Below are 25567 nucleotides of genomic sequence, written 5' to 3'. Positions count from 1 at the left end.
GTACAACTCCTAACCACAACCTTTTCTTTTCCTAGTCTGTTTTATGGGAGTAACCTGGCATAATAGAGCATCATAAGATAAGACAGGTATTGCATAGTAATACAAAAACAGAGATCATACATAAAAAAACATCTAGCCCTCCTAAATAATTAAAATAACAGGAATCTATGGCTTCTTATGGGGGAATTTTGCTTGTTTTTTGTAGAAATTAATAAGTGTATTGATTTGAAAGGAAGGGAAGATATGTCTGTACTAATCCAGTTAAACCCACCATGGAGCCTCTCAAACTCAGTGGGGTCGAGTGCAGCGATGGGCTCAGACATGCGCGATGGTTTGCTGATTCCGTGGGAGTTGACAGCTCTGACTCTGAAGTAGTACGAGTGTCCTTCAAACAGCCCAGACACTGGGTATTTACAGATCTTTATGGGATGATCATTGCATTGGGTCCAGTTTTCAGTTCCAACTTCACATCTAAAGAATTTTAAAGAGAAAAGGAGAAAAGAAGAGACGAGTTAAGGTGATTAACATGCATGGAAAAACATAGTGGAAGTTATACATTGGCTTGGTGAATAAAATGTTGGACATTTGTCACGATGTCAATATGTTATTATTGAAAAAAATGATCTGTGTGTATTCTTACAAGTTTTTCAATTTGTTGAGGCCATGGTTGTACAGTAAAAAGCTGTGACAATCCTAGTGGCACTAAATATCAACCAGTATGTGAAAATATAGCATCTTCTAATCCTTACACAGTAGGAGCCTTAACAAAACTGGCCATTGCTCATTGCTTGGCAAAAAAAATTAAAATGTTAAAACAGCAAATGGGCCTCTTTAGCTACAATGGTCGATCACTCCATTTATTATATATACATGTTCCTGTATGTGGTGTATATTGAGTGAGTTGTGTTCAGTTCAAGTTTGTGTTGGTAAGACGTTTGAGGTTTGAGTTGAAGGTGTAGTTAGCTGTAAAAGGCTCACAAAAGATCTCAAGGGGATGAAGGAGTAGAGCAATATGACAATAACAGATTGCCTCTCCCTTGAGACAAAAAACCTTTCATTTACACACATAGTCAAATCAACTCAGTGTGATGACTTACAGTAATCAGTTTGTCTTTGTGTTGGTCAGTTTATCTGTTTATGGTGTTTATATCAGTAACTCCTACTTGTCCACAAAGTATCCCAGGATTGGACCCTCTGTAGTGGTATTAGGAGGCTTCCATGACACAATGACATAGTCTCTGTTGGCATCGTGGATCTTGATGTCCATAGGAGCACCTGGTGCAGCGGGGACTGGGGGAGGACCATCTATACAGAAGATGATGGTTTTGCAACCATATTATAGTAATAACTAATAACATGACTGTAATAATGTATTAAAGTATAGAACAAGAGTTTGTAAAAGTGAGAAAGCAGGAAAGTATTGTGTTGACAACAAAACAAAGAAATAAAACCTCTATATTCCTATTTAAATCACTGGTTTGAAGTTTGGTTTGGTTCAAGATGTCAGCTTCTCTTCAACTTTCTAATCATCTTTCTCACCTGCAACTGAGACAAATGCACTGTGTTCTGCGGTGCCTCCTTTGGTGACCATGCGTAGTGTGTAGAGGCCTTCATCGTCTTTGTAGAGGTTTGGAAGAGTCAAGGTGGTGACTCCTCTGCCAGTGTCAATCTTCACCCATTTAGAGTCAAACAGACGAGTGTCTTGAAATGAGACAGGTTCATGGATTCACTGTCATGGCATGATACCTTTAAACCTCTAGATTGCTAAAACATTGTATTTCTATAAATGAAACATGAAGTTTGACTGAATTCAATTCACGATTTGCTTTTATACTACAGACACACACATACCAAATGAAACTGCTCACAAATTGGGGGTATATTACCAGAGTCTATTTAACTGCTTTCAGTATAATTAATAAGCAATAAAAATAGTGTCCATAACATTTTCCAATTTTTCCACTGCTGTGCCTCTGGCTGCATGTCGACTTGATTGGGTCTGGCAGACACCGTGGCCGTTGGTATATATTACTAGCAATTATAGGGTAATTATGTTGTCATTAAATGCTACTTTATAACAATTACCATCTCTATACCACTGTGCCTCGGGCTGTAGGTTGGCCAGGTTTGGGTTCAGGGTCATAGTGGCAGACAAAGTGGCAGATCCTCCCTCAGAAGCAAACACTGGACCAAACGTCTCCACAAACGTGATGTTGATTTTAGTGTATTGAATCTTGGGAAGCATGGCAGCTGAGAGACAGAGGAGAGGAACACAAAGAGAGATTAGAATAAGGCTGGTGGCAACAGTTTGTTGCTTCACACATTACTTTGAAAAGAGATTGTATTTATGTTTAGCTTTGTTGTTAACGTCGTCATTAGTGGTCTTAAAATTGTAATTTTTGGACATTTAGACAAGGCTGAAGGCAGATGGAGGTAATTATGATGTCTACCTGTGAAAGGCAGCCATGCATATGGACAGGACTCATCTTCCTGTCTGAACCCTGCACGATTGAAAAACAAATATAACAAAAGTTAATTATTATTAGCCGCAGCAGCTTGTAGAAATAATAGAAGCTTAGAGACTGAATAAGCAGACAAATGGTGAACTGACAGTCTAGATGTGCTGTTGTAGATCCAAGTATCTCAGCTAAATATGATGACAATTTTATATTTATTTATTTATTTTTGAAAATTTTGAAATCAAACTTGAATTTCAGATAGCATGTATCAAACACAGTGACTTACTCTTGACAATAACAGAGGCCTGACTAGAAGCCTGTCCATGGCTGTTGGCAGCGACAGCAGTGTACTGGGCTGTGTCATCAGTCGAGCATCTATTAAACACAATAAAAACAAGAATTTCTAGGCCAATTTATCACATAGAAATCTCGCAGACAATTGTATTATTTACTGTTGTGGTTTTAAAGAAATCAAAAGATTTCTTACCAGCCAACAGACTAGAGTATAAATGGCACTGTTGTTTAGGCTGGTATGATGGTAGCATTTTCCATCACATTCTATCCAGCCCTGGGTGTTTATGTGAGTCTTAAGTAATGTTTACAGTCATCTGTGAAGACATGCGAGATGCCTAAATACCAGATGCGCTGTATATCCACAAGGATCGACTCTGACAGGGCTAATTGTAAACTGTGGAAGTAATGCCAGTGTGGATTTGCTCTTACAAGGTGCATGAAACTAATGCATGAAATGAGCAATGATTTCTCACATGGATGCATTATGTTCCCAGGATAATCAGCAGGCAAGAAGCACAGCAGAGATTCAGCAAAGCCTGATTCACATATACATACAACTGAACAATACCAGGGAAGTTACAGCTCTCCTTTAAGAAAAGATCACATGTTCAATCCCATCTCATCTGACATAGTCCTGATATTAATGCTTGCAGAGTACTTAATGTGTACATTAGACTTGGAGACAGAGCCACAAGTTAGGTGCTTAATTTTAGTTAGTCTTCTGTGTGAGCAGATGTCACAAAAATGATTCCTTCACAATAAAATCTACTCTGCATACCGTCATTCAACTGCAGGATATAATACAGTACATCCTCTAAATAATATATTGATACAAGAGGTTGCTGTGATTTTCCCTCTAGAGACTCATGGTCACAGATGGTTGCCATTTTTGAAAGTCCCACGGTGGTAAATTGCAGAAAAACTGAATGCGTTCAGGATTAAGTTATGTTTTCAGAGAGTGCCAACGAGAAAAAAAATGCATTTCCAGGCTAAGATGTATGTTGATGTAATGTAAACAGAAAGATTTAAGAGACTCAAATGGTTGCTACAGTGTTAAAGCCAGTTTTTGTCCTGTTTCTTGCTGCATCTCTGTGCTCAAACTCTTTTTTTCTTTCTCTGCCCTCCAGTCTCTTGGTGTTTCTGTGTCTCTACCCCGATGTTCCTCTCACCAACTTTTCCACAACCTCATATTACACCAGTATCATCTGACAATGGAATTTCACCCCATGCAGAATGCATAGGCAGGTGTAGTCATGAAAAAGAAGCCTTTGATATCATAGCGGTAGAGCGTTTCAGAGGAAAGTTGAGGGAGAGCAGCAGATGTATTGTTATTGTGAATCATGATAGCAGGTTGAACGACTGTAGAGGAGCTTCTCTGTAAGGATCCAGGGCAGAAAGGCTTGCAGGGGGATTCTGCAATGTTCTCTCTTTGTCATGAGTCTGGCTTAAAATTCTGACAAGATGCTGGTAATTTGTAATTCAAAAGAGATTCATCCTTCAAGTTCTTCCAGTCTATTTTTAAAACTTAGCTACCATCCAAAAGCTTTTTATGGTAGCTGTCATTTTGACAATTCTTTAGTTGAAAAAGAACCCACCGCACTCAGAATAATTGGTAATCTATCTTACAGTCTAATGAGTTTTACACCACTTAAGGAAGGTTTTGAGGTTTAAGGGTATTTTTCTACAAGGAGTAATGACTGTTAGTTGGCCTGTGTGAAAGTGACTGGTAGAAGGACTGAGGCAATTGGAGCCAAGGAAAGAGTGATGACCGTAAGAGTCCTGGAGTATCACGTAGCACTGAGATCAGCAGTCGAACAGCTGAGCTTCCAAAGACTGGAGGGGAGAGCAGGATATTCTCCCGTCCCCTGACTGTAACCACAAAGCGTACCCACATAATCAGCTGACTCTGATGCAATAACTCTAATCTCAATTTGTGTGTGAATCCCAATGGGATTGTCAGGATAGATTTTGGACCAAATAGTTGGCCGGTCAACACAGTGGCCCTAACGCTCAATGAACTGCATCGTAAGAGAACACATATAAATTGACAAAACAAATACCCTAATAAAACAGACTTGTTGACATGTGCTACATTTAGAAACACCACCAAATATTGAAATGTGTTGCAAATACAGAAAACACAACCAAATAACAATGTGGTGCAGTGGTAACAACAGATATTTGGAATAATATCTTAATCGTGCAATCAGAATGTTTAAAGAAATACATCTTTTTCAGCTCATTTTCCAGCATGATTTTTGGTTAATCAACTTCACTAACTTCATGAATCATCAACTGGCCGTGGTCCTCACGTGTTTGTCCCATGGAAACACTGCCAGCGAGACAAGTCTGTATTTTTTAGAACATGCATTGTTTACATAACCATATAGTCTGTAGCTTGTTATCTTTTACTGGTGCATTTCTACCCTAAATAGTTTGTACTGCTGCACGTTTGGAGTAAATCCTAAAAAATGATAGATCCTGAGATTGATAAGCATCCCAGTATCATCTTTCATTCATCTTGACTAGTAAGCTGTCCCTTAAGAATAAAGCAGTGGAATGCTACGTTAATTTGAAAACATCCTTGCTACATGGTGCTAATGGTCAAAACTAGGGATGGGACTTTAAAGCGTTAATTCCGATGAATTAATTGCAGAAAAAATAATGCGTTAAAAAAGTAACACATTTAATCGCAACTTCTTCGCAAGTTCTCTAATTTCTGGCATACCTGTAACACTGATGCACATTCCAGCCCAGTAGGTGGCGGTAATGCACCTAAAGTCTGTTTGCCAGCCGCAAAGAAGATGCATAGGACGCACTCAGTGCAGAAATGTCAGACTAACATGGTGGCTTGGTCGCAAACTTTCTCTTTGATTATGAAAACTGTTCAGCAAAAAGTATTTCTGAAAGCATTTGAAGCAAGAAATAAGCTGCTGAATCTGTCCTTGTTTTCGTTCAACAACGGCTAGTTTAGACGTTTAACGAAAGTTTCGCGATTCGTCGGACGTTCGCTCCCAGCGCCACATTTGCATAAAATAAACCACTTTATGCAAATGAGCTCCAGGGCGTCACACTATACATTTAGTTACCAGCAAACGGTGTAGCCAGCCCACAATGGACTGCTTTTCAATACATTGAAAGTGCTTGAGTTTACAAAAAGTCTTAAAATATTGAAGATAATTGCTATAATTGCACTTTGAGTTTGCAGTAATCTGTGAATGTAGTAGACGGATGAAAAATGCACAGATAAATATAAATGAAACATAAACATTTTTGCTGTTTATATGTCTATTTGAGTCAGTCGTCGACCAAAATTTATTTAAATTGAAAAACTTTGCTTATTGTGTCAAATATTGCTATTTGACAAACTGTGATTAATCACGATTACTTAATTACAAAGCCTGTAATTAATTAGATAAATTTTTTTCAGCGCAGCCCACCACTAGTCAAAACCTCTATCGGAAGTCTTTTTTTTTTTTTTAACTTAGTGTACCTTGGGATCTCCAGGGAATGGATTCCACCTTTGGCTTCAACCAAGTACTTTCCAGAGGATACATCCAGGATGACACCATCTTTATACCTAAAGAAAATTAAAAAATATAGGTCAACTGCATCAAGGCATTTGAAACCATAATAAATATTATTTTTAAAGCAACTCTCTTATCATCACTACTAACATCTATAATTATATATGACCATTTAACCCAAAAGAAGAAAAGAATGAGTGATAGTCGACCAACTTGTCTCCATAAAATAGTGTATGGTTGAGTAGCTATGCTTAAGTTTTTCGGTTCTTACTCACCATTTAACAATGGGCATGGGGAAGCCCTCAATAGTGCAGAAGAGTTTGATTGCAGTGTTTTCAAACACGGTGTGGGATCTGAGTCTGACCAGAAAATTTGGTCCTCTGATCATGGGCTCCTCACGCACATATTTATCCATCATCTTCGTGCTTACCTGCACATGTACACAGAGATGACAGTAAATATTAAACCAATCAATAACACATACTTTTTTGTTACACACTTGTCTATGTTGCCTTAACATCCAGTTACTGTACTGTACCATATTATAATGCAGTACCATTAATTAAATCCACATATGTCTATTAAACAACATGTCTACATTGTCATTGCATCAGTATGTCTGGATAAAGAGAATTAGTAGGTTCTTACCACTTCCTGGATGCGAGCTTTTGTTTTATGCTCATATCTTTCCTCCATCGCCTCAGAACTAAAGACAAACAGTAAATCAGCTTCACTAGTAGATTCAGGAAAACAGTGTTTATCCTGCAGGCAAGGAATTGAGTATTTTTCTGTGAATTTATTGCAGGACTCTGAAATCTTTATTGAAAATTTAAAAAATGGGACATTACCATATGTATAAGTGCATCCCTGCCAGAACACTACTTACTGTAAATTACACTGGTTCCAAAACAGTAACTACCTGATGTTATTGAGGACATATAATGCTTTTGCCCTTCACTCAATAAAAGGCCCCCAAACTGCTGTGCTTTCATTTAAATTGTCTGTCAGATATTTGCAACAAGCTGAAGTCAGTCTTGACAGCACCTACAATTATATTTCAGACTGTTTATTTCCTTTTACACCATGTTGTGTTTTTATCTGTCTTTTAAATTCTGAAGATTTTATGACTTGTCTGTTCTATTCTACTACCTTGTGAAGCACTTTTTAACCAGGATTTAGAAAAGTGCTCTATGAATAAAGATTATTCGTATCGTTTTGCATAACTATGAAAATGTTTTTCACATGAAAAATGAAAGTTATCCATTATGGCCTGAGTTCCGTGAGTAAAGATGAAAGTCTCAAGCAAATTCTGTAGGCTTTCTCCCAATTCTCTGGCAAGCACTGGACTGAATATTGTGATTATCAGTAAAATGTGTACTAATCAATCCGTGATGATCTGCCAAATTAATTTCATACTTTCTCGAACATGAGCTGTTGTAACCCAACCAAGCATCCACAAAGACTATATGTTCAGATATTTAGAGGTTGTGCCTGCACTTACTGTAAGTGTGTAGTTTCTGGTTTTACACAAATGTTTCCCCCCTCTAACAGGCTTTAAAAGCTTAAGGGGGTAAATCCCCATGCTTTTGACTTCTGCCATCATACCAGCACAATACAAAAGTCTGCGAACCAGCTTTATGCAAAGAATGCAGGACAGGAGAGTAAGACCTCCCTGACTGGCCTGAACTTTACACAGCAGGCTATCAACACACCCTCACCCCGACCTCTCTGTGAGGGGAGAAGAGACACCAACTTAAAGAAAGTTCTATCAGTGTCCTCAGTGCTGATATGAGAGAAGCTTGAACACCTCAGGGAGAATCTTTTTTAAGAGGATATTTGATGTTCAACATCTGCGTTTGAGATTGTAGTGTAAACTTGTGCCCTTGTGCCACTAGGGGTGTTGTTCTGCATGAGACAGCTTTAATTTATTGCTTTTTTTATATTCACAAATGCATATCGGTTGCCTTTGTAACAAAAGAACCCTCTGAACAACTGTTGTCTATTTGGTGAGCCATTTGTGTCATGAAGTATGTGACTGAAATAGCAATTTAAAATGTAAAGACAACAGTTAATCAGAACACTCTCCTTGTTTTCTTTACTTTTATAGGCAGTATTTTTGCACATAACCATATCTCATATTTAACAGACTATGCAAATGAAGGTCTGACACGAGAGGCTCCCCTGAGCTGGAAGCTGGAATTTGGCTTGTTGCCTAATAGCTGAAGATTGTCAGCAGGAGAGACACAGCCAGTCTTGAGAAGCTCTGAGTCTATGTCTTTCATGGCTGTTTTCCCCAAAGACTTCAGGCCAGAAGTAACTAGCACTGCCATCAGAAGTGCCCTGCAGATTAGAAGGTCAAGGGCATCTTGAAAGCTGGCAGCCACGGGCAAGGCAGGTGGTGTTATGATCGGCCCTTGTGATGATAATAGGGAGGTGGACCAGCATATTAAGAGGCGAGGCAATCCTTAATTAGAAGTGCTGCCTTAGAATATATGTTACAATGTGGTTGCCAAGTTGGGGTGTAACAACTATTTAAGCAGTCTAGGATTTGTGGGTTTACATCAAGTAGGTTAAACAAGAAGTGATCATACTTGAAGCAGAATATTTAGTTGTATAAATGTGCTTGGAAATGTCTCAGCTGCAAAAACAAAACTTACCATATTTTTGACAAGCAAATCAGTCCGTTGGTCATTATTCAGGGCACATGTTTCATATACATGTTATGCTTAGTGAAGTTTTAAGTGAAATATACAGAAAACAGTTAGAAACTATCACTACATTAGTAAAATCTATCTAATATTTGTCATTGAATACTTTGTTAAACTTAAGTAGATTTCAGTTTCATTGGTTAGCTGCATATTAGCATTTTTTTTTAAAGCGAGTAAGTAAGCAACGGCAAGAACAAGAATTTTTAATACAGTAAGTTTGAATTAAACACAGCAGCCAGAGTACCTGGTGGTACTCCTCTAAAATCACACACGCATGAAAACACACTCACACACACACTGACTCAAACAAAAGATTTTTTCACAGATTAAAGAATACATTAGCCAGTTTTCTCCAATGAACTCTCAGGATTTGATCATATTTAATTCTCAATATCAAAGAGAATGAAGTGAATAAAATCGCTCCAATTTAGGCAACTGTCTGAAATGGCAGATTAAAAAAACAATGTTGTCCCAATTCTTTTCTAAATTATTCATAAGAAGCTCTGTATTGAACTGTTACTACATTAAGGGTCAGACAGCCTCTATAGCATGATGAAATACTACATACTTTGAGGAAGCCCCTTTCAAATAGCTTGGCCATCGTAGGATTGGTTTGATGTTGAATTTAGCTTAATGTCAACCAGATTAGCCTTACTTGTATTGGTATATCTTTGCTTATATGGCAGAATTTGCAGGTTTAGTAGTGGCAAACCTTACTACTGTTAAAATACTACTATTAGTAGTAATATTAGGATGATCAAAGCACTACATTAGCTTGAAACTATGTCTCTTGTACCTGCTGTACTCTTTAACCACATATTGGCTCTGTTTGTGGTGGTATTCATGGTTGTAATTTCCACGTTTGATCCACACTGACATGGTGACACTGTAGATACTGACCTGTTGGACCAGCAACACACAGTCACACACACTGACATGGTAACAAAGCACAGCAGGTATCTACATTACAATTTAGACCAGGGACACAGTAACACAGGGACAAACACCAGACTCCCAACCCTAAAGGAATACTCTGAAAAGAGATACAGTCTAATAAACAAAAAATGTAAATAAAAGAAGAGATAGTTCATTATGCTGAAGAGAGATTGGAGCATATTAATTTGCAATTAGCAATACTGAGCAACACAGTTGTATTCACATGCTCCCTACAAAAGGAAAAGCCTTCCTGGTATTTTGACACACAGTTTGCATGACTCACATATTCAAACACACACACACACACAAACACAACTTACTGGCAGCTCCAGGACTGACAAGGTGACACTATATTGATTTAAAGCCACCAGCAACACAGACGCACGTGTACACACACATAAAACAAAAGGAATGAACATAGACTATTGTTGGACACGTAGTACATATGAACAGCAACTGATGGTGCAGCTGCACCAAAAATTGTCCCATCAGTTTGACAGCTCTAAATTCAGCACTGGCAGTTATAGCATGTTTATGTTGTGGTGGTGGACTGTAAATATTGCTACGATCCAATGAATGAAACAATATTAGTTTACATATAAAACTGAAGAATATACTAAGTATGAGCTCCTTAAAATAAAGACTTGAAATTGAGACAATAGCAATAAATCCATCACTGGTTATATTCCTTCTAAACTATGAAAAGGAAATACTGCCACACACATATAGCTATGGGCAGTTCTGGTTCTTCAAATGCATCATCAGAGTCATTTAGACATATAGCTCACAGCTATATGGCATCACATCTGAAAACTTCTAATTTTAACAAACTGAATTATGTGGCAACTAAAAACTCCTTCTTTGGAGCTGCTCACCAGTCAACCATTTGTGAAAGTACATTTTTCCCTGTTACATTGTGTCATAAATATAAAATACATTCATTTACTCTGTGAGCACTGACATTGGGTAAAAATTTACTTTCAGACAGTGATAGCATTCTCTTCATCAATGATTTCTACTCTTTCTTGTTAGCTGGAATCTCAGATACACACGTGTTCAAGTGTAGACACCATAGCAAGAACATAACTTTGTCTTACATCATGCACACAGCAGAGTTTAAGTGCCTTACATCACCTCATAGTCCTCAGAGCACAGTCAGATGAAACATGAAGCATATCCCTCCTACCCAGCCTCACCCTGAGAGCCACTGAGACGTGCTGCACTGGCAAAGACATACCTATTTTCACTCCTCTGAAACACTCTGGCCAACTTCAGTGTTACCATAAGGATCACAAAGCCACTTCTAGTGCCCCAAAACTGTCAGTCAAGCAGACAGTCAAGCAGGTAGCTAAACCACAATGACCCGAACCCCGGACCTTTAACCTCTGACTCAATGACATCAATAACAGTGGTTGAATTCCCTTTTGACCTGTCTGGTTATGCAACAGAATAGCTAAAGTCATTAAAACCTTCATTACTCTTCTGTATATTCAAGTTTACTCGCTTTTTCATTTGCTGTATTTGTCAATCATACTATAAAGACTGACAAGATTGTAAATTCATTAATTGGTGGTTTACACCCTGCTCAATGATGAGTCCACCAGCCGATCTGACGAGTTTATATGTCACCGTAAAACAAGAATATGAAATCAAAACAAAAGACATCAGGACAAGGTGTGCTTCCAAATAAAAGAGGTACTAAATCCAACTGCCCTCAGGAAAGTGATCCCAGCAGGCAGGTCATATTCTAGTCCCACCAGTCCTACATCTCCTTGCGTCTCTCAGTCCAGCCAATACTGTAACAGCACAAACACCTACCAAATGACACCCGAGCTTCTCCATCTGTAACAGTAAACCTCTGAAATTGTCAGCCATAACTGTACAAACCTCCAAAATTATGTAGCTTATTCATAAACATTTCCTATTCAGATACAAGAGACTTGCTGTGCGATAACCAATGGTATTGATAATACCAAAGAATAACAATGGCTCCTGTACTTGTGAATTTCCCAATCTAAGATGAAGTGTTTTTTAGTGAGCCTATGCTTGAGGTCAAGTTTACATGAAGTCAACACATTTAAAGGCTTAGAACTACACCCCAGTAGTTTGCCCACTAAAGAACAGACCTGAGTGCCCTTGTCAATTTTGACCAATTACAGTGTTAGTCTGATAAACAAACACAGATCTGCTGTCTTTATCTCATGTCCCAGACACAACAAGTACCCAATAAATGAGTGACAACAGAGGGTTGAAAGGAGCCCTCTGTTAGTCATTCATCTATTCCAGTCTAATCTCCACACATCCTTTATAAATGCTATATTCCATCATTCATCACTTCAGTATCATTAGCTCTTGGTAAGGATGATGAAACATCTCTTGGCTGTCCCCCTAATCTGCTCTAGATAGCTCCATCCCACTAACTTTACCTGCTACACTTAGGTGAGAAGCAAAAGTGGATCAAAAAGCTTAGGATAAAGGTGAGATAGGAGCAGGAAACTGAATTTTAAATAGTTTTTCTTACCCCTCGAGATTTCCTTTGCAGCGACTTCGGTTGTCAGCCTGAATCCACAGGGAGTCAGCCAAAACCAAGTACCAGGCCAACAAAACCACCACCCGTCTCCAACCGTCCCCCACCGGCCTCTCCCTGAGGCCTTATAAGGAGAGAGAGCTGCCTATATATAACCGGTATCCTTCAAGACTCGTGGTCACTACAACCAGTCAATTATTTGATGAACAGAGTTTATTGATTACAGTTTGTCGTGGACCAACTGCTGGTCTCTGGCCTGATATCCTAGTGGCACCTGAGAAAGAACTGGTTATTCATGTATACCAACTGATCCAGACAATGCTGGGAATCTGACCATGGTGATGTTATGGGGAGGGCAGTACCACACATTTACTAGCAGCATTTTTAGCTCCTCAGAATAGGCAGCAGTATGTGGCGCTTTCTTAGGTCATGCTTAAACAGTGAGCTGAGCACTTCAATTTCTGTAATAACACAATGGCATAGTTATTGAGTAATTAAACATATTTGTGACAGCATTTCAGAGCTCACACATACAATTTCTGAAAATAATTTTTAAATTTAGCATTACAATGCCTACCTATATCTTATTTATGGTGCCAATTAACTTATACTGTCTAACTGTAAATTAGACAGATCTAAAGAGCCTCTGGTAATTTCATTCTCCATTTGCACATAGAAACGTCTTGAGACTCTGTGTCGCATGCTGAACTCTGGCCAAGGCCTATTTATAAAACTAGCTACAGTTACAGCTGGACTATTCCTGACAGTGGAGGAGCTGTAAAACACATTTCACATCTGAGACAAAATCATATGAGGGGACGACATGGAGTTATACTGAGACATGCAGGGTGTTGGCTTGGGCACGAGTGTGTGACGCAGGCATATAGAAGAGTGTGAAAGAGGGCAAACAAGAAGACGAACGGGAGAGTTTTAAAAGCTAAAATCTTTAACTGTCTGCAATCTGCCTAAAATGCATGATCCTCTCCAGTCCCTAAAGTCTGTCAGTTGTCGCAACGTAAAGTTAGAGTTATTTTGAAAACAAACAGGTACACTGGTTTTAAAATGTGTTTATGCATTTATATATAATGGTCAACAACTTTCAAAGAAAAGGCTAATTTTACAGAGACTGACTCATCTATCTAGTAGCACTGTAGAATTGTGCAATTGCATATGAGCAAAATGGCTTCCAAGTGTCCTGTCTGCATACAATTAATTTATTAAATTAGAATGCAAAGTATATTAAATGTGTGAGGGTTTTCTTTTGTTTGTTTGTTTTTGTTTTTAAGTTAGTATCTTTGAATGCCCCAAATCTGTCAATCAAGCAGGAAGTCAACCAACAGATGAAACCAAAATTCCCGAACCTCTGACCTGTAACCTCTTACCCTTGAAGCATATAATAACACCAAACTACCATTTGACTTCTCTGGTTGGGCCATAAAATAGTTGATGGTCAAGTTCATTATTGTGGAACCTTCTAGAAATAACAAAAAAAAAATGTGGGAAGAATGTATCAGTCAATGGGACTGCATTCAAAACTGTACATAAATTTTGTTCATTTAAGCTGAAATAAAGCTTGGTTTTCCTACATGCAAAAAAGGGTTTATACACTTCATTTAGTAAATATAAGTATATAACTGTACTCCTGTGCATCATTGTAAGTGTGTTTTGTGTTGTTTTGCTTTGAGCTCATCTGTGTGGTAAAAACAGGACAGATATTCTGTGCTTGAAAAAGAGCCCTCTATTGGTCATGTGATATATACAGTATATTCTGTAACCACAGCTCAATGATCTTTTTAGCACATTATGTGGCTTGTTAACAGTGAGACAGAAGAAAATACTTTGATAATAAAAAATTCAGCTGTATGATCAATGTCTTCTTCTTCTTCCAATGGGTTTTTGGGAAATCTGGGCTTTTCCCATGATAGTTTTTAACAGTTCAGTCTGTTTCTAGAGATAGAGCAAGATGGATTATTCACCCATTTACTCCACTGACATTCTTAATTTTACACACTGGTCTGTAATGAATCATGATTTAAAAGGGGCCTCTAGGCATTTCATACATTTAATATGTCAGGCCTGTTCAATTATGTTTAAATAATGAATGGTTAGCAGAGCACTTTATAAAGTGAACAGTCAGACGGATTTCTATTAAAGAACTTCTATTAAAGAAACATCAGGTAGGCGTGCAATACATTTTGTTGACTGCTTTTGTATAGGACAGTTTTACATCAATTTTTGATTCATGAGCGAAAAAGAAGTTCTTTAAAATGTACTCAAATCACCTACATAAGCAGAATTTTAATCTTGGATTCACGCTCGGCAAGATCTAAAGCATGTTGACAGAAAATGATCAACTGTCATGTTCTCTAAACGGAAGAGTGTGTTCATTGTGGGTTTTGTAAACCCTTGTTTTGGTCACATTTCTATTGTGCTCAGCTTAGAAGGTGGCAGTGTGCCAGAAACTGGAGCAGAAGTCGAAACCAGCGCACAGAATGACAATTGAAACGTGCAGTAAATCCCCCAGTGTGTTGTGAGCATAGTCCAACTGTGCACATCCTTCTCACTGTATACAGAAAATACACTTAAATTGAAAGCTCAAAACAATTTATCATGTCTCCTTTGGCTGTGGAGCATCCTCCTGATATAACTGGTTCCAGACTAAATGAGTCATTTGCGTAGTTACATTGTCTGACTAACATTTTTACTAACAAAGTTCAGTACCACCTTACAAAATTACCAAAGCCTGCTGCCTCATCACAGAAGCTATTTCAGATCGTTTGATCAAGTATATCATCAAAAAAATAATTACTAGAATGAAGTTATCAATTTCAAATAACTAAAACGTGGGCTGTGTGGTGATGCTTATTTGTTTACACTTTAGTTCAGTGTTACCAAACTGTCCTCAGGTTTTTGACGTTGTAGTGTTTTTATAGTAATTCTATATGTAACATGGCACAAAATATGGCAGGAATTAAATCTTAAAAATATTAAAACTAATATTTTCTTGCACCCTGTAGTAGTACAAGCTGTCCTGAGAGGAGTGTTTGTTTATTATTAACTCAACGAACCTGTTCCCACAATATCACTGATAAGCATCAGGATGAAGAGCAGTCGGTGCGGGCAGGACAATAAATCAAGCCAGCCATCCTGCCACGTGATGACGCATGACCCGTGCGGCGCTTCTGATTGGCTGAGCAGACAGGCAGGCATTAAAGCGCTGTGGGACATCAACAACAGGCTGTTAGCGTTCTGTCCGGTGTAAATTCGTTAACCAAGTTCTCTAAAAAGGAAACCTATTTACGTTCCTGTAAACACTACGAATCTTTGCTGCATCTTACCCGGCACAAGGTGAGGCCGCTACAATTCTTAAAAAAAATGTTAAAAACCAAATATTGTGTGGTTAAAACCAAAGTTCAGCCCAGTGTTCTGTACGTTGAAAGTCTTTAACCAAGTTTGCTGTGACTGTAAAGTCAGTCGGCAGTTTAAAGCTAATGCTTAATGGCTAATTACCAAAGGCGATATTGCTCGTGGTTTTAGCTAGTTTTAGCTAACGCTGTCTCAAATTTGGATAGGTTACATTAAGTTAAAGTTACAGAAAAGAACGTTTGTTATAGCTGACCATTGAGTTTAAAGTTGTCCGTCGCCATCTGTTCGCTAAAGTCTAAAGGCACTTCACTGACTAGGAACTTGTGAGACTTTTCCTTAAAATGTCTCAGTACAATTCCATAGAAATGCAAGTCATCTCATCCCGAGTGTATTGACGGTTTATAATTGAACATGAATTTTTACTGCGACGGTAAAAAGCTGACATGAAGATTGCAGAAGTATTGGCACAAATGTTTCCATCGTGACTGGGTCTCCATAGCTGATAGGATTTAGGTTAGCTAAACGTGTCCAGGTAATAGGTTTTCAAGCATGAGGTTTCAGCTGTGTTTTATGTTCCTCTTTGTGTAGTTAAGGAGGGAGGGGTTGGTGGATGTAAGATATTTGTTGATTGCCTAATGTTGTCACACTTGAGATCTTCATTGTCATTCACTTCCCACAGTTAAAGCCACTACCTGATTTTCTGCTTCTGACAGTGATGGCTTACATGTGCGTGTTCTTTTTGCATGTTGCTTGTTTTTATCAAAATCCATTAATATAGAAATGCTATCCTAACGTACACATTCTCCACAGGGACACATGTTTACGATGAGATACATAACATTTCTGCATCATCAGTCTTTCAGTGACAGCTTTGTGTCAACTCAGACATAGGTTCCCTCTACACTAATGTTTATCATGGCTTCATTCAAGTATACCTACAACAATTACTGAGCGAACTATGGTACGTGCGTGACATTACATCAAGTATCACAATATTACATCAGGTGCAATAGTCTCACTATCAATATCACCATTGTCAAGGGCAATATTTCTGTGTAATACATCTGTTTACCTTCAGTTCACTTTTTGTTTATCTTTTTCTAGTTATTTAGTTTACAGTTTACATTTTGTAGTTGTGTTATTGTATTTATTTTTTTAATGTTTTTAGACACTATTCCTCAGTATCCACTTAGCCACTTCACACATTTAGACACTTGCGTACTTAGATGCTTTGCATTGTGTATTTTGTATTCTTTTTTGATTTCTATTTGTAATCACTGTGTAATTTTTTTATATTTCACTAACCTTTGTTTATTGTACTCATGCAAAACAATTTCCTCCAGGGTGAATAAAATTGATTTTATCTTGTCTTAAGTGATATATAATACATTATTATGCACTTATATACTAAAGACTGCATCTTAACTAATAACAAATTTTTTTACTGAATAACAGCCTAGTTTATTTAGGATTTCCTACATACTGAAAAAATGCCATCCATGTGTGATGATGAGGTAGCTACTACTACTTTACCTACAGAAGAAGAAAAAAACTGAGATTATGTTGGAGCTCAGAACTCAGACAACCTCTATGTTACAAATGATTCAACTGCAACTTAGAAATGGTGACTCTATGTGACAGCTCACCTGTTTGATGTGAAGAAAAGTACACAAGGGGACTTGCTGTTACAAACAGACTAATCCTGTCTCCATATTGGGGGTAATTATACACAAGTTTCCAGCATTGGTGTTTTTGTTTTGTATTGACATAGGTATTTTGGTGATTTTTGGCACTTTGACACTGACCTTTGTGCTCTGTTTTTGCACCAATGTTGGTGCTGAAATGTGTAAAAAGCTTTCCTCAAATTGCTTCACACAACTTTAAGTATTTGTAGCTTGTGCAAGCCTTCCCATTAATGCAAAGCTATACAGTTCAGATGTATGCCATCCTGAAAGTAATACAAAAATGTTACAAGGTCCAACCTAGCAAGACTGCTGTTGTCACTTTCATGTAAAAGTGACCAGTGTGGTCATTTAAACATGAAGTCAACATGTGCTGTTGCCATCAGAATAACGGAAAGGAGTGCATGAAATGAGCTCCAATTTACACTGTTGATTTTTAATCTAATGTGGATGTTTCAGGAACCTGGGATTCTGGTTTTCACTTCTGAGTTCTGGATTGAAGTAGCTATTTAATGATCAATCGATTATCTTGTTTTAGGTCAGCCATGAGGCTCTGCTCTCCCTTTCTGGTCTGCTTGGCAGCAGGCTTGTCCTATGCCTTTGTGATTTCACCTCCGTAAGTACAGAAAAATAATAGACGTATATAAATTTGTGTAATAAATACATAATAACCAAACAGGACTCTACTAAGATATTTTTGTGTAATACAGCCATATGTGGACCAAACTTATCCTGACCCACCACTGGCCAACTACCTTCTGTTCTGTGAGTTTTTTTCTGTCTTTATTTATCAATTTGTTTCATTTTAACATTTAGAGGTTTTTAAATGTACAGTTGGGATATTTCAGTGCATACAAATTGGTATATCAGAAATGAACATGTGCAGTTGCAGTTTATAGAATTAATGATTCTTTTATTAAATAGCTGAAAAAAAAGGGTTTGAAGCTTTCAGGCCTGGTGTTGATACCGATTATAAATAATGAAGGATACCTATAGCCATTATTTGGAGATAATATACGTTTGCAGTAGAAAAGAAAATCTCGATGTCAAAATGTTCTCAAAATGTTCTCAAAATGCCTGTTTATTTATGCTTTACATGTGTTTAATGATGGCAACTTTTCAACATTTGTCACTGAGTCTTGATAGACAATTACTCATGGCATGTAACCAATCAGATAATGCTGTGAGCAGGATGTTGCTTGAGACCACGAAGTGATGACTGCAGATAGAGACAGGCAGTTGCATCAGAACCAGCAGTCCATGTTTAAGTTAATTTATTTCTTGGGAACTGGATCCAAATGATAATGATACCCATCATCGTAAACATGCTGAATATAAAGTTCAATAATCAACCAGGCCAAAAATTGATATTCCCCTTAATATTAGTTGCCTTTACTCCAATGATATGTTGCTTCTTCCAGGTCCTAATACTGTCAATTGTTTAATATTAGATATCTGTCAGAGGGATAATCTTTGCTTTCTCATAATAAGCATCTACACTGTCTCAAGTCTGTGATTAACTTTGAGGTTGGTTATTACAGTCACGTCAAGAGGCTCATCTTTCCCTAAATAGACTTTTTAGTTCATTTTCATATGCAGAATTCCCATCAATTCAACCTTGTCGCTGCAGACAGTATCTTTATAGTAGTGCATTTGAAATATCAGTGGGTTCTTTGACAAATTTAAGGCATGTAGCGACATTTTCTCTGAAGAGTAGCTGCTTCCACAGTGCAAACATGCACCATGATTTCAGCGTCTTGAACTTCTGTTGGGGTTTATAAAATATCTATCTGGTAGACTGAGGAACAGAGGTGTTACCCAGACCCAGTGACTGCTTTTAAACCTTTAACTGTTACTCTGGGTCATTTTTTTCCCTTGTTGAGCATTCTGCACTAGGCCTTTGCAGTTATATTCTAGGGAGAGTAGCTACAGTAGTAAGTGGTCACCATTTGTGGACAGTTTGTCTCTTTTTAACTCTTTCAAACATCATGAAAATCATCAATTTGATCATTAATCTTGTGAGATCTCTTTTTTAGAGGCACGGTTCACATTAGTAGATACTTTATGTAAATTGCAAACTCAAAAAAAAAATCTTTGTTGTAGCTAACAGTAGCTGGAACTCCCATCTCCAGTTTTATTTCACTGATTGTACACAAGGTTTGCCAAGTCCTGTGTCCAGTTAGGCTTTGCTGATACGATTAAGGGATTCATACACTTTATCCGTCTAACATTATGAATGTGTGAAAGGTGTATGAACAGAAACAAAACAATGATTTTGTATGATAATATATAAAACAGATTTTTGGTAATGTTGATGAAGATACAGAATGACAATATTTTCAGAGAAAGCCAACAGTTAGCTGACAGTTTGGAACCCAAAACCTTCTTACTGTGAGGTGACAGTGCTCGCCACTCCCACATCAACAGTTATGGTTTCTCTTTTACTTTCTGGCTGATTCCTATGTAGCACCAGAATGTTATCCTCCATTACCGACTGAGCTTGCAGTCCTTAAATATCATGTGATGTCTGTGTCTGAATCACAAGACTGTCTGTGTGTCAGCATTTTGGTTTCATTTGCTAACATTTTGTCTGTGGTCACATGCGGTTTCTTTAGGTTAGCCTTATTTTGTGCTTTTTGACAGCAGTTTTCATGCTTTTTGTGGTGTCCTGAAACCTGTGGGTTGATACCTTTGAATATTGTATAGTTTTATATTACAATTTCATTTAGCCGACACTTTTATCCAAAGCGACATGCATCTGAGAGTAGATACAACACATTACATGTAGGTTAAGACTTATTGCAGAACTACTGCAATGGACTTTATTAGCTTTTGCTTGGTGTAATTACTACAATAGCAACTGAAAGTGTACTAGTATATGTCACAAATGACACAAAACTGCTCAATTTGCTTTTTATTATCGTTGTGTTATTAATGTATTTATTTTTTTTGTCCATGACATTATAAAGACAATATGCAATTCATCCTGTGGGTTTAAAGTGATTGTTCATTTCAGACATTATATCATTACTAGTTACAGCTTCTGAAAAAAAATTTCTCTGGGTTTATTGGTCATACCGAGGAAGTAATTTTATGGATTATGTTTTTTTTAATACATTTCAGATGGAACACTGTCATCCCAACATTAGCTACTGGACATTACATGGACTCTGGTAAGTGTGTGTGTGTGTGTGTGTGTGTGTGTGTGTGTGTGTGTGTGTGTGTGTGTGTGTGTGTGTGTGTGTGTGTGTGTGTGTGTGTGTGTGTGTGCGTGTGTGCGTGCGTGCGTCTGTGTGGTTTTGAATATTAGGACTTTATTCTTCACTTTGCAGCATGGAACATTTTTATTACTTTAGAAAACTGGTAAAAGGTAAATGTATAGTTAAAAAAAACAATTGCTAGTACAACATATTGAATATATACAGTCAAAAAATAAAATCCAGCTAAGTACTTTGAAAAACGACAACAGGGATATGTCGCATCTCTTTTGCCACTAACTGTGTAGGAAACAGACAATTTATGCTTCATGCACTACTTTTGTTTATCTCTCTGAAAGTGAATAAATTGGGACCTTTTCTGTATTCCAGGCCAGACAAAGGGATTGATTGCAATTCATCATGGCATTTCAACTCTTCCCAAATAGAGGTAAACCACTGCCCAAAGACACCAAGTGTCTTTGAAATTAATAATGTTCTGTACTGTCTTAAATCTGTAGATTTATTGAGATGGAACATAAACGTTTTAGCATTAATGTGATAAGACCAGGACATACAGGATTTGAGAGTATATTTTACTCTTCAGAACAGCTGAATGATTAGTGCTTTTACCCCAAGGCAGACAAAGCATTTAAAGTTGACAGATAAAACAAGCCTGTTGTTGGGTGTGTTTTTTTAGGACCTGCTACCAGACATGAAGAAAAGTTGGCCTGACCTGCTTAACCCCACATCTGCTAGTTTCTGGTATGTCTGCTTTGTCAAGCTTTCTGACTCTTTTGACAGATATGAAATTTCTGTAAGCTTCAAGACACATGAGGTGCGATTTAAAAAGTTCAGATTCTGGAAAAAACGTGCCTGATTTGGCTACCATCCCTTTGAAGTTGTCATCTTGTACAGTGATGCGCTGCTCCCAGCACTCCTGCCACATTTATGACACTCTTTGGAAGTCCCGTTTTGAAAGCGCACTTGTTTGTTTTCAACACGCTGTGAGTGATTGTTTTGTCATGATGGAGCTTTTCATCATGCCAAAGTTCAGGTCGTTTGCACCAAAGGTCTTCCCTCAGATGCCTCAGGATGTACTAGAACTTGCCATTGACAGTCTGACCCTGGAGGTGAATTCACGGTGCATAACCCCATCAACACAAAATGAGTTTCATGGTCTTGGTGCATGTCTGGCCACGCACCTTCTTTGCACTGGAAGACTGTCACTTTAGAGAGACTGTGGGTTCTTCCACTGTGAAGACTGCTGTTTGGTCTTTGCGTTGTAGCTGTAGACCCAACTCTCATCACTAGCGATTATCCGCCACATAAACGTAGGTTCATCTTGGACCTGTTGACAAAGATCCTCTCAGACTTTGATACGATGCTACTTCTGCAAGTCCAAGATGAAATGCACACCTGCACATGGTCACAAAAACACGTGCAACGTTCAAGCGAAACATTAACAGACTGGCATTTTGTAATTGTATCTCATATGAAAATATTATCCGAATGTCAGACAAACAAAAGTAAATTTTTCTGTTGTATTTGGTGGTGTAATTAATGGATTTTTTTACTTGTAGTCCCAAGTTTTACTTCTCTTTTTTTTGCCACTCTGAACATTATCATATAGTATATATTACATATATGTTAACTTTGTGTACAGCTGGAAATCCTTATTCTGTATTCCTGACTGAAATTTTCTGATGTTTGTCTGTCTCAACAGGAAGTATGAGTGGCACAAACACGGAACATGTGCAGCCAAAGCTGAATCTCTGAACAGTCAACATAAATACTTCAGCAAGGCACTTGAACTTTATCATAAGCTGGATTTGGACAGGTACAAAACACTGAAACATACACCCCCTTCACATGCAAGCACAGACAAACACACATGCATCTCTTTCCTCGGAAATAATTTCGCATTGCCTAGTTCTTAGTCTGAACTCGATTTTTCTGATTTCTGTTCCCTCTCCTGATGTTTGCCATCCACAGACTAGTTCACAGAAACTCCTTTAAACTTGTAAGTCACATAAAACATCAACACCTCAAAGCCTCAAATGGAAATCTGTTTGTGTTATTTTAGCATCCTGAGGAAGTTCGACATCATCCCTTCTGACAAATACTACACTGTAAGTTTATTTATATTTATGATGTGGAATGATATAATCAGATCGATTTAGAGTGTCTCATAATTACGAAAGTCACAGCTGTTGTCTCTCACATTTGCGCTTCTCTCTGCTGCTAATGTGTCTGTGTGCAGTTTTCACAAATTGAAGGAGTGATAGAAAACGTCTACGGTGTCAAACCTAAAATCCAATGTGCCCATCCATCAAAGGTATGCACACCTAATTTTACTTGAATAATGAAATCATCATTTGATGTTATTTTGTATGGAGCTACTTTTCAATAATGCGCCAGCCATTTTTTTGCATTAGATATAGCTGTTTTTAAGCCACATTTTAATTCTGTTTCCGTTCATTACAGAATGCCGATTTCCAAATTTTGGGGCAGATTGAGATCTGTTTTCACCCCGACTTTACCCTCTTGGACTGTGAGAAACAGATCACCATGGAAACCATTTCTAAGGGAGGCTGGGATAGTCCTGTGGGTGTTGAGAAGGCATCAGGGTTCAGTGTGTGTGACCATGATATGCCAGTTTACTACCCTCCTCTTAAATGAAATACATACATGCACAAACTGAAATGTTGTTGCATTTCAGTTCAATCAATCCTCTTACATACAATACGCAAAGCTATATAAACAAATGCATTTTGGGAGTTTTTTGTTCAAATGTGCTGTAATATTTTACTCAGGAATTACAAGGAACAGCGTAGATTTAATGTTAAAGATAATGTCTGGAAAAATTGGATTAATCACTGCTGTCTTAAAACATTTTTTAAAAAATGTTATATTTTTAAAACTTGCTGTAAAAACCAGACATACATAGACATGTGCACTACCTTACTGGAATTTTATTGCTTTTACACTATAATACTAATGGACAAGTTCAACAGTCATGGCATGTGTTTTTCCAAAGGACAGCCAGGGGCATCATGATTACAAAGACAGTTTATGTACTGTACATTTTACATTTTGTCAAAGTGCATATCTTGTGACACTGCTTGGTGTTTTTAAACAATATTTGTGTTTGTATGCCACCTGTTCAGTGCCATCTCTTTTTTTATGGGGTTGGTTTAGTTATTACGCAAATGCCTTCTCAAAATCATGATAATTCACTAATTTGGTGCATTAAAATAGGAAGTGTTCTGTAATGTTAAATCACTATGCAAATAATACTGCTTAGCATGCATATTTTTGAGGGTTTTAGGGTCAAGTGACATTATCTTTAGACCTACAAGGCACCTTTTAAAAATCTACATCTTTCATAAAATGGAAACTAATGGTAGTTATACTTAGCTACCTTCGGATATTTGCCAAGTATTTGCACTTGTTTTCATTGTTTCCTGTTTAGGACTCTGCCTCTGTAAGTGTATAGAATCGATGCTTCTTTTACCTCTACGTAGCTTGTTTTTAGGAAATATGAATCTTACAATGCAGAAAATACACTGAAAATAAAAACAAGTTCGCCCACAATGTAACACAGTGGATTACACAAGACGTCACCCAAGTTCACAGTACATCATTTTTGCTGGACTTAGGACCATACAGATGAAACACTTAAGATGTAGCATATGATTTGATGAACACTACTTAATCCATCACTGATCTGTACAATGACTTGTTTCTGCTGGTGCTGTTTGGCTGCGGCTGTTTTTGTGCATTAATTAATTGATTCATTTTAAAGTTTAATTATTTTTGTAATTTGCAAAATGACTGAAATGAAAATGTGTACATTGCATAATTTTTTAATGTTAATAAAACACTCAATATCTAGTTCATATTCCTTGATGTTATTATGTAATATTGATGAAGCACATCTATAAGCATTTTTAATTTATGGAATTAAAAGTGAATTTACCCTAGATCCTAAATAGAGCTTGTTGAAGATATATAACAGACCATCTACCACAAATGACAGGATGGAATCTTAATAGGCATCTTAGTGTTATCCATGCAGTATAATGTAGTAACAGAACTAAATTTCAGCCTGCCTCTATGTGCCCACATCTACGCTGTGTGTATAAATATTAATGATGTGATCTCCTTACAGAGCCCTAATCCCACCGGGACAAAGACACCAATCCATAATCCTGAATCTCCTCCCACAACACAGCGCAGCAGATTGACTGAACATATCTTGTAACATTTCCAGTAGTGCTAAAATGCCCTCAAACTACGTGCCAGTTATTTCCAACTGTGGTCCAAATCCTGTCAAACATATGAAAATAGCACTACGAGCACTGCTTGTAGTGATGTTCCGGGTTTAGGGATCACAGTTCGAGCATTTGAGGTGAAATGCCTTGTCTGAAGAAGTTGAAACCTTTTTTTTTTTAGAAAACAATTAAATGCCAGGTCAGATGTGGACACTTGACCTAAGTGAAGTACAGGTCCTCATTTAGTCCCTGTTATCAATAATAATAATGCTGCCCCCACCTCTCCCACTTCCTTTGCTCTATTTCCATCTCTCTGTCTCTCTCTTTCCCCCTCTCTCTATGGTTATGTAACACTGCAGTTCTGCAAAGCTGCTGATGTGACAGATCCAAGTACCTACACAAACACACACTCATACACCCAGTGATCACCCAGATCACACTGCACTCTCTGTGATTGCTGTCCTTGCTTCTGTCATCATTATTGATCATAACATTGATTGCTGTCCTCTATTCTATTGAATTCTGATGTAATGTCTCTGGATCTGAGCCACTGTGTTGTTTTTTCCCCTCTATTGTTATGCTGCTTGCCATCTACTT

General features: G+C 37.7%; 2 protein-coding genes across 3 annotated transcripts in view; one reads left to right on the top strand and one right to left on the bottom strand.

Moving 5' to 3' along the window:
- The window catches only part of myom2b (myomesin 2b), a 32117-nt gene extending 19516 nt beyond the window's left edge, over positions 1 to 12601 (bottom strand). Inside the window, exons 1-11 of one of the 2 annotated variants that reach the window (XM_023281757.3) lie at positions 12446 to 12601; positions 9785 to 9888; positions 6929 to 6986; positions 6556 to 6710; positions 6247 to 6333; positions 2746 to 2834; positions 2451 to 2501; positions 2086 to 2250; positions 1540 to 1701; positions 1164 to 1305; positions 272 to 471 (exon numbers count right to left, since the gene is read on the bottom strand). In XM_023281757.3, the coding sequence (XP_023137525.2) occupies positions 272 to 471; positions 1164 to 1305; positions 1540 to 1701; positions 2086 to 2250; positions 2451 to 2501; positions 2746 to 2834; positions 6247 to 6333; positions 6556 to 6710; positions 6929 to 6986; positions 9785 to 9867 (1192 nt within the window). In that variant the 5' untranslated portion in view covers positions 9868 to 9888; positions 12446 to 12601. The remainder of the gene's footprint in view (positions 1 to 271; positions 472 to 1163; positions 1306 to 1539; positions 1702 to 2085; positions 2251 to 2450; positions 2502 to 2745; positions 2835 to 6246; positions 6334 to 6555; positions 6711 to 6928; positions 6987 to 9784; positions 9889 to 12445) is intronic. The other variant, XM_023281760.3, reaches the window with a different exon arrangement.
- A 3048-nt stretch (positions 12602 to 15649) lies between these two features.
- On the top strand, positions 15650 to 24595 carry rnaset2 (ribonuclease T2). The gene is made up of 10 exons (XM_023281763.3): positions 15650 to 15799; positions 18038 to 18115; positions 18210 to 18264; positions 20623 to 20672; positions 21087 to 21144; positions 21394 to 21458; positions 22420 to 22533; positions 22780 to 22825; positions 22957 to 23031; positions 23181 to 24595. Exons 2-10 carry the CDS (start codon positions 18045 to 18047, stop codon positions 23373 to 23375), a joined length of 729 nt encoding a protein of 242 aa, XP_023137531.1. The 5' UTR covers positions 15650 to 15799; positions 18038 to 18044; the 3' UTR covers positions 23376 to 24595.
- Positions 24596 to 25567: the final 972 nt, after the last annotated feature.

This window comes from Amphiprion ocellaris, chromosome 1, assembly GCF_022539595.1.
Source record: "Amphiprion ocellaris isolate individual 3 ecotype Okinawa chromosome 1, ASM2253959v1, whole genome shotgun sequence".
Lineage (NCBI taxonomy): Eukaryota > Metazoa > Chordata > Actinopteri > Pomacentridae > Amphiprion > Amphiprion ocellaris.
The sequence above is the reverse complement of the archived record's forward strand: the minus strand, read 5'-3'. Positions and strand labels throughout refer to the sequence as shown.

What these genes read in the sequence shown, in the direction of transcription:
- rnaset2 (XM_023281763.3), top strand. Translation starts at nt 18,045, where the DNA reads ATGAGGCTCTGCTCTCCCTTTCTGGTCTGCTTGGCAGCAGGCTTGTCC. An exon ending in GCCTTTGTGATTTCACCTCC is followed by an intron (nt 18,116 to 18,209) that starts GTAAGTACAGAA and finishes TGTGTAATACAG; the next exon opens with CCATATGTGGACCAAACTTA. An exon ending in CCCACATCTGCTAGTTTCTG is followed by an intron (nt 21,459 to 22,419) that starts GTATGTCTGCTT and finishes CTGTCTCAACAG; the next exon opens with GAAGTATGAGTGGCACAAAC.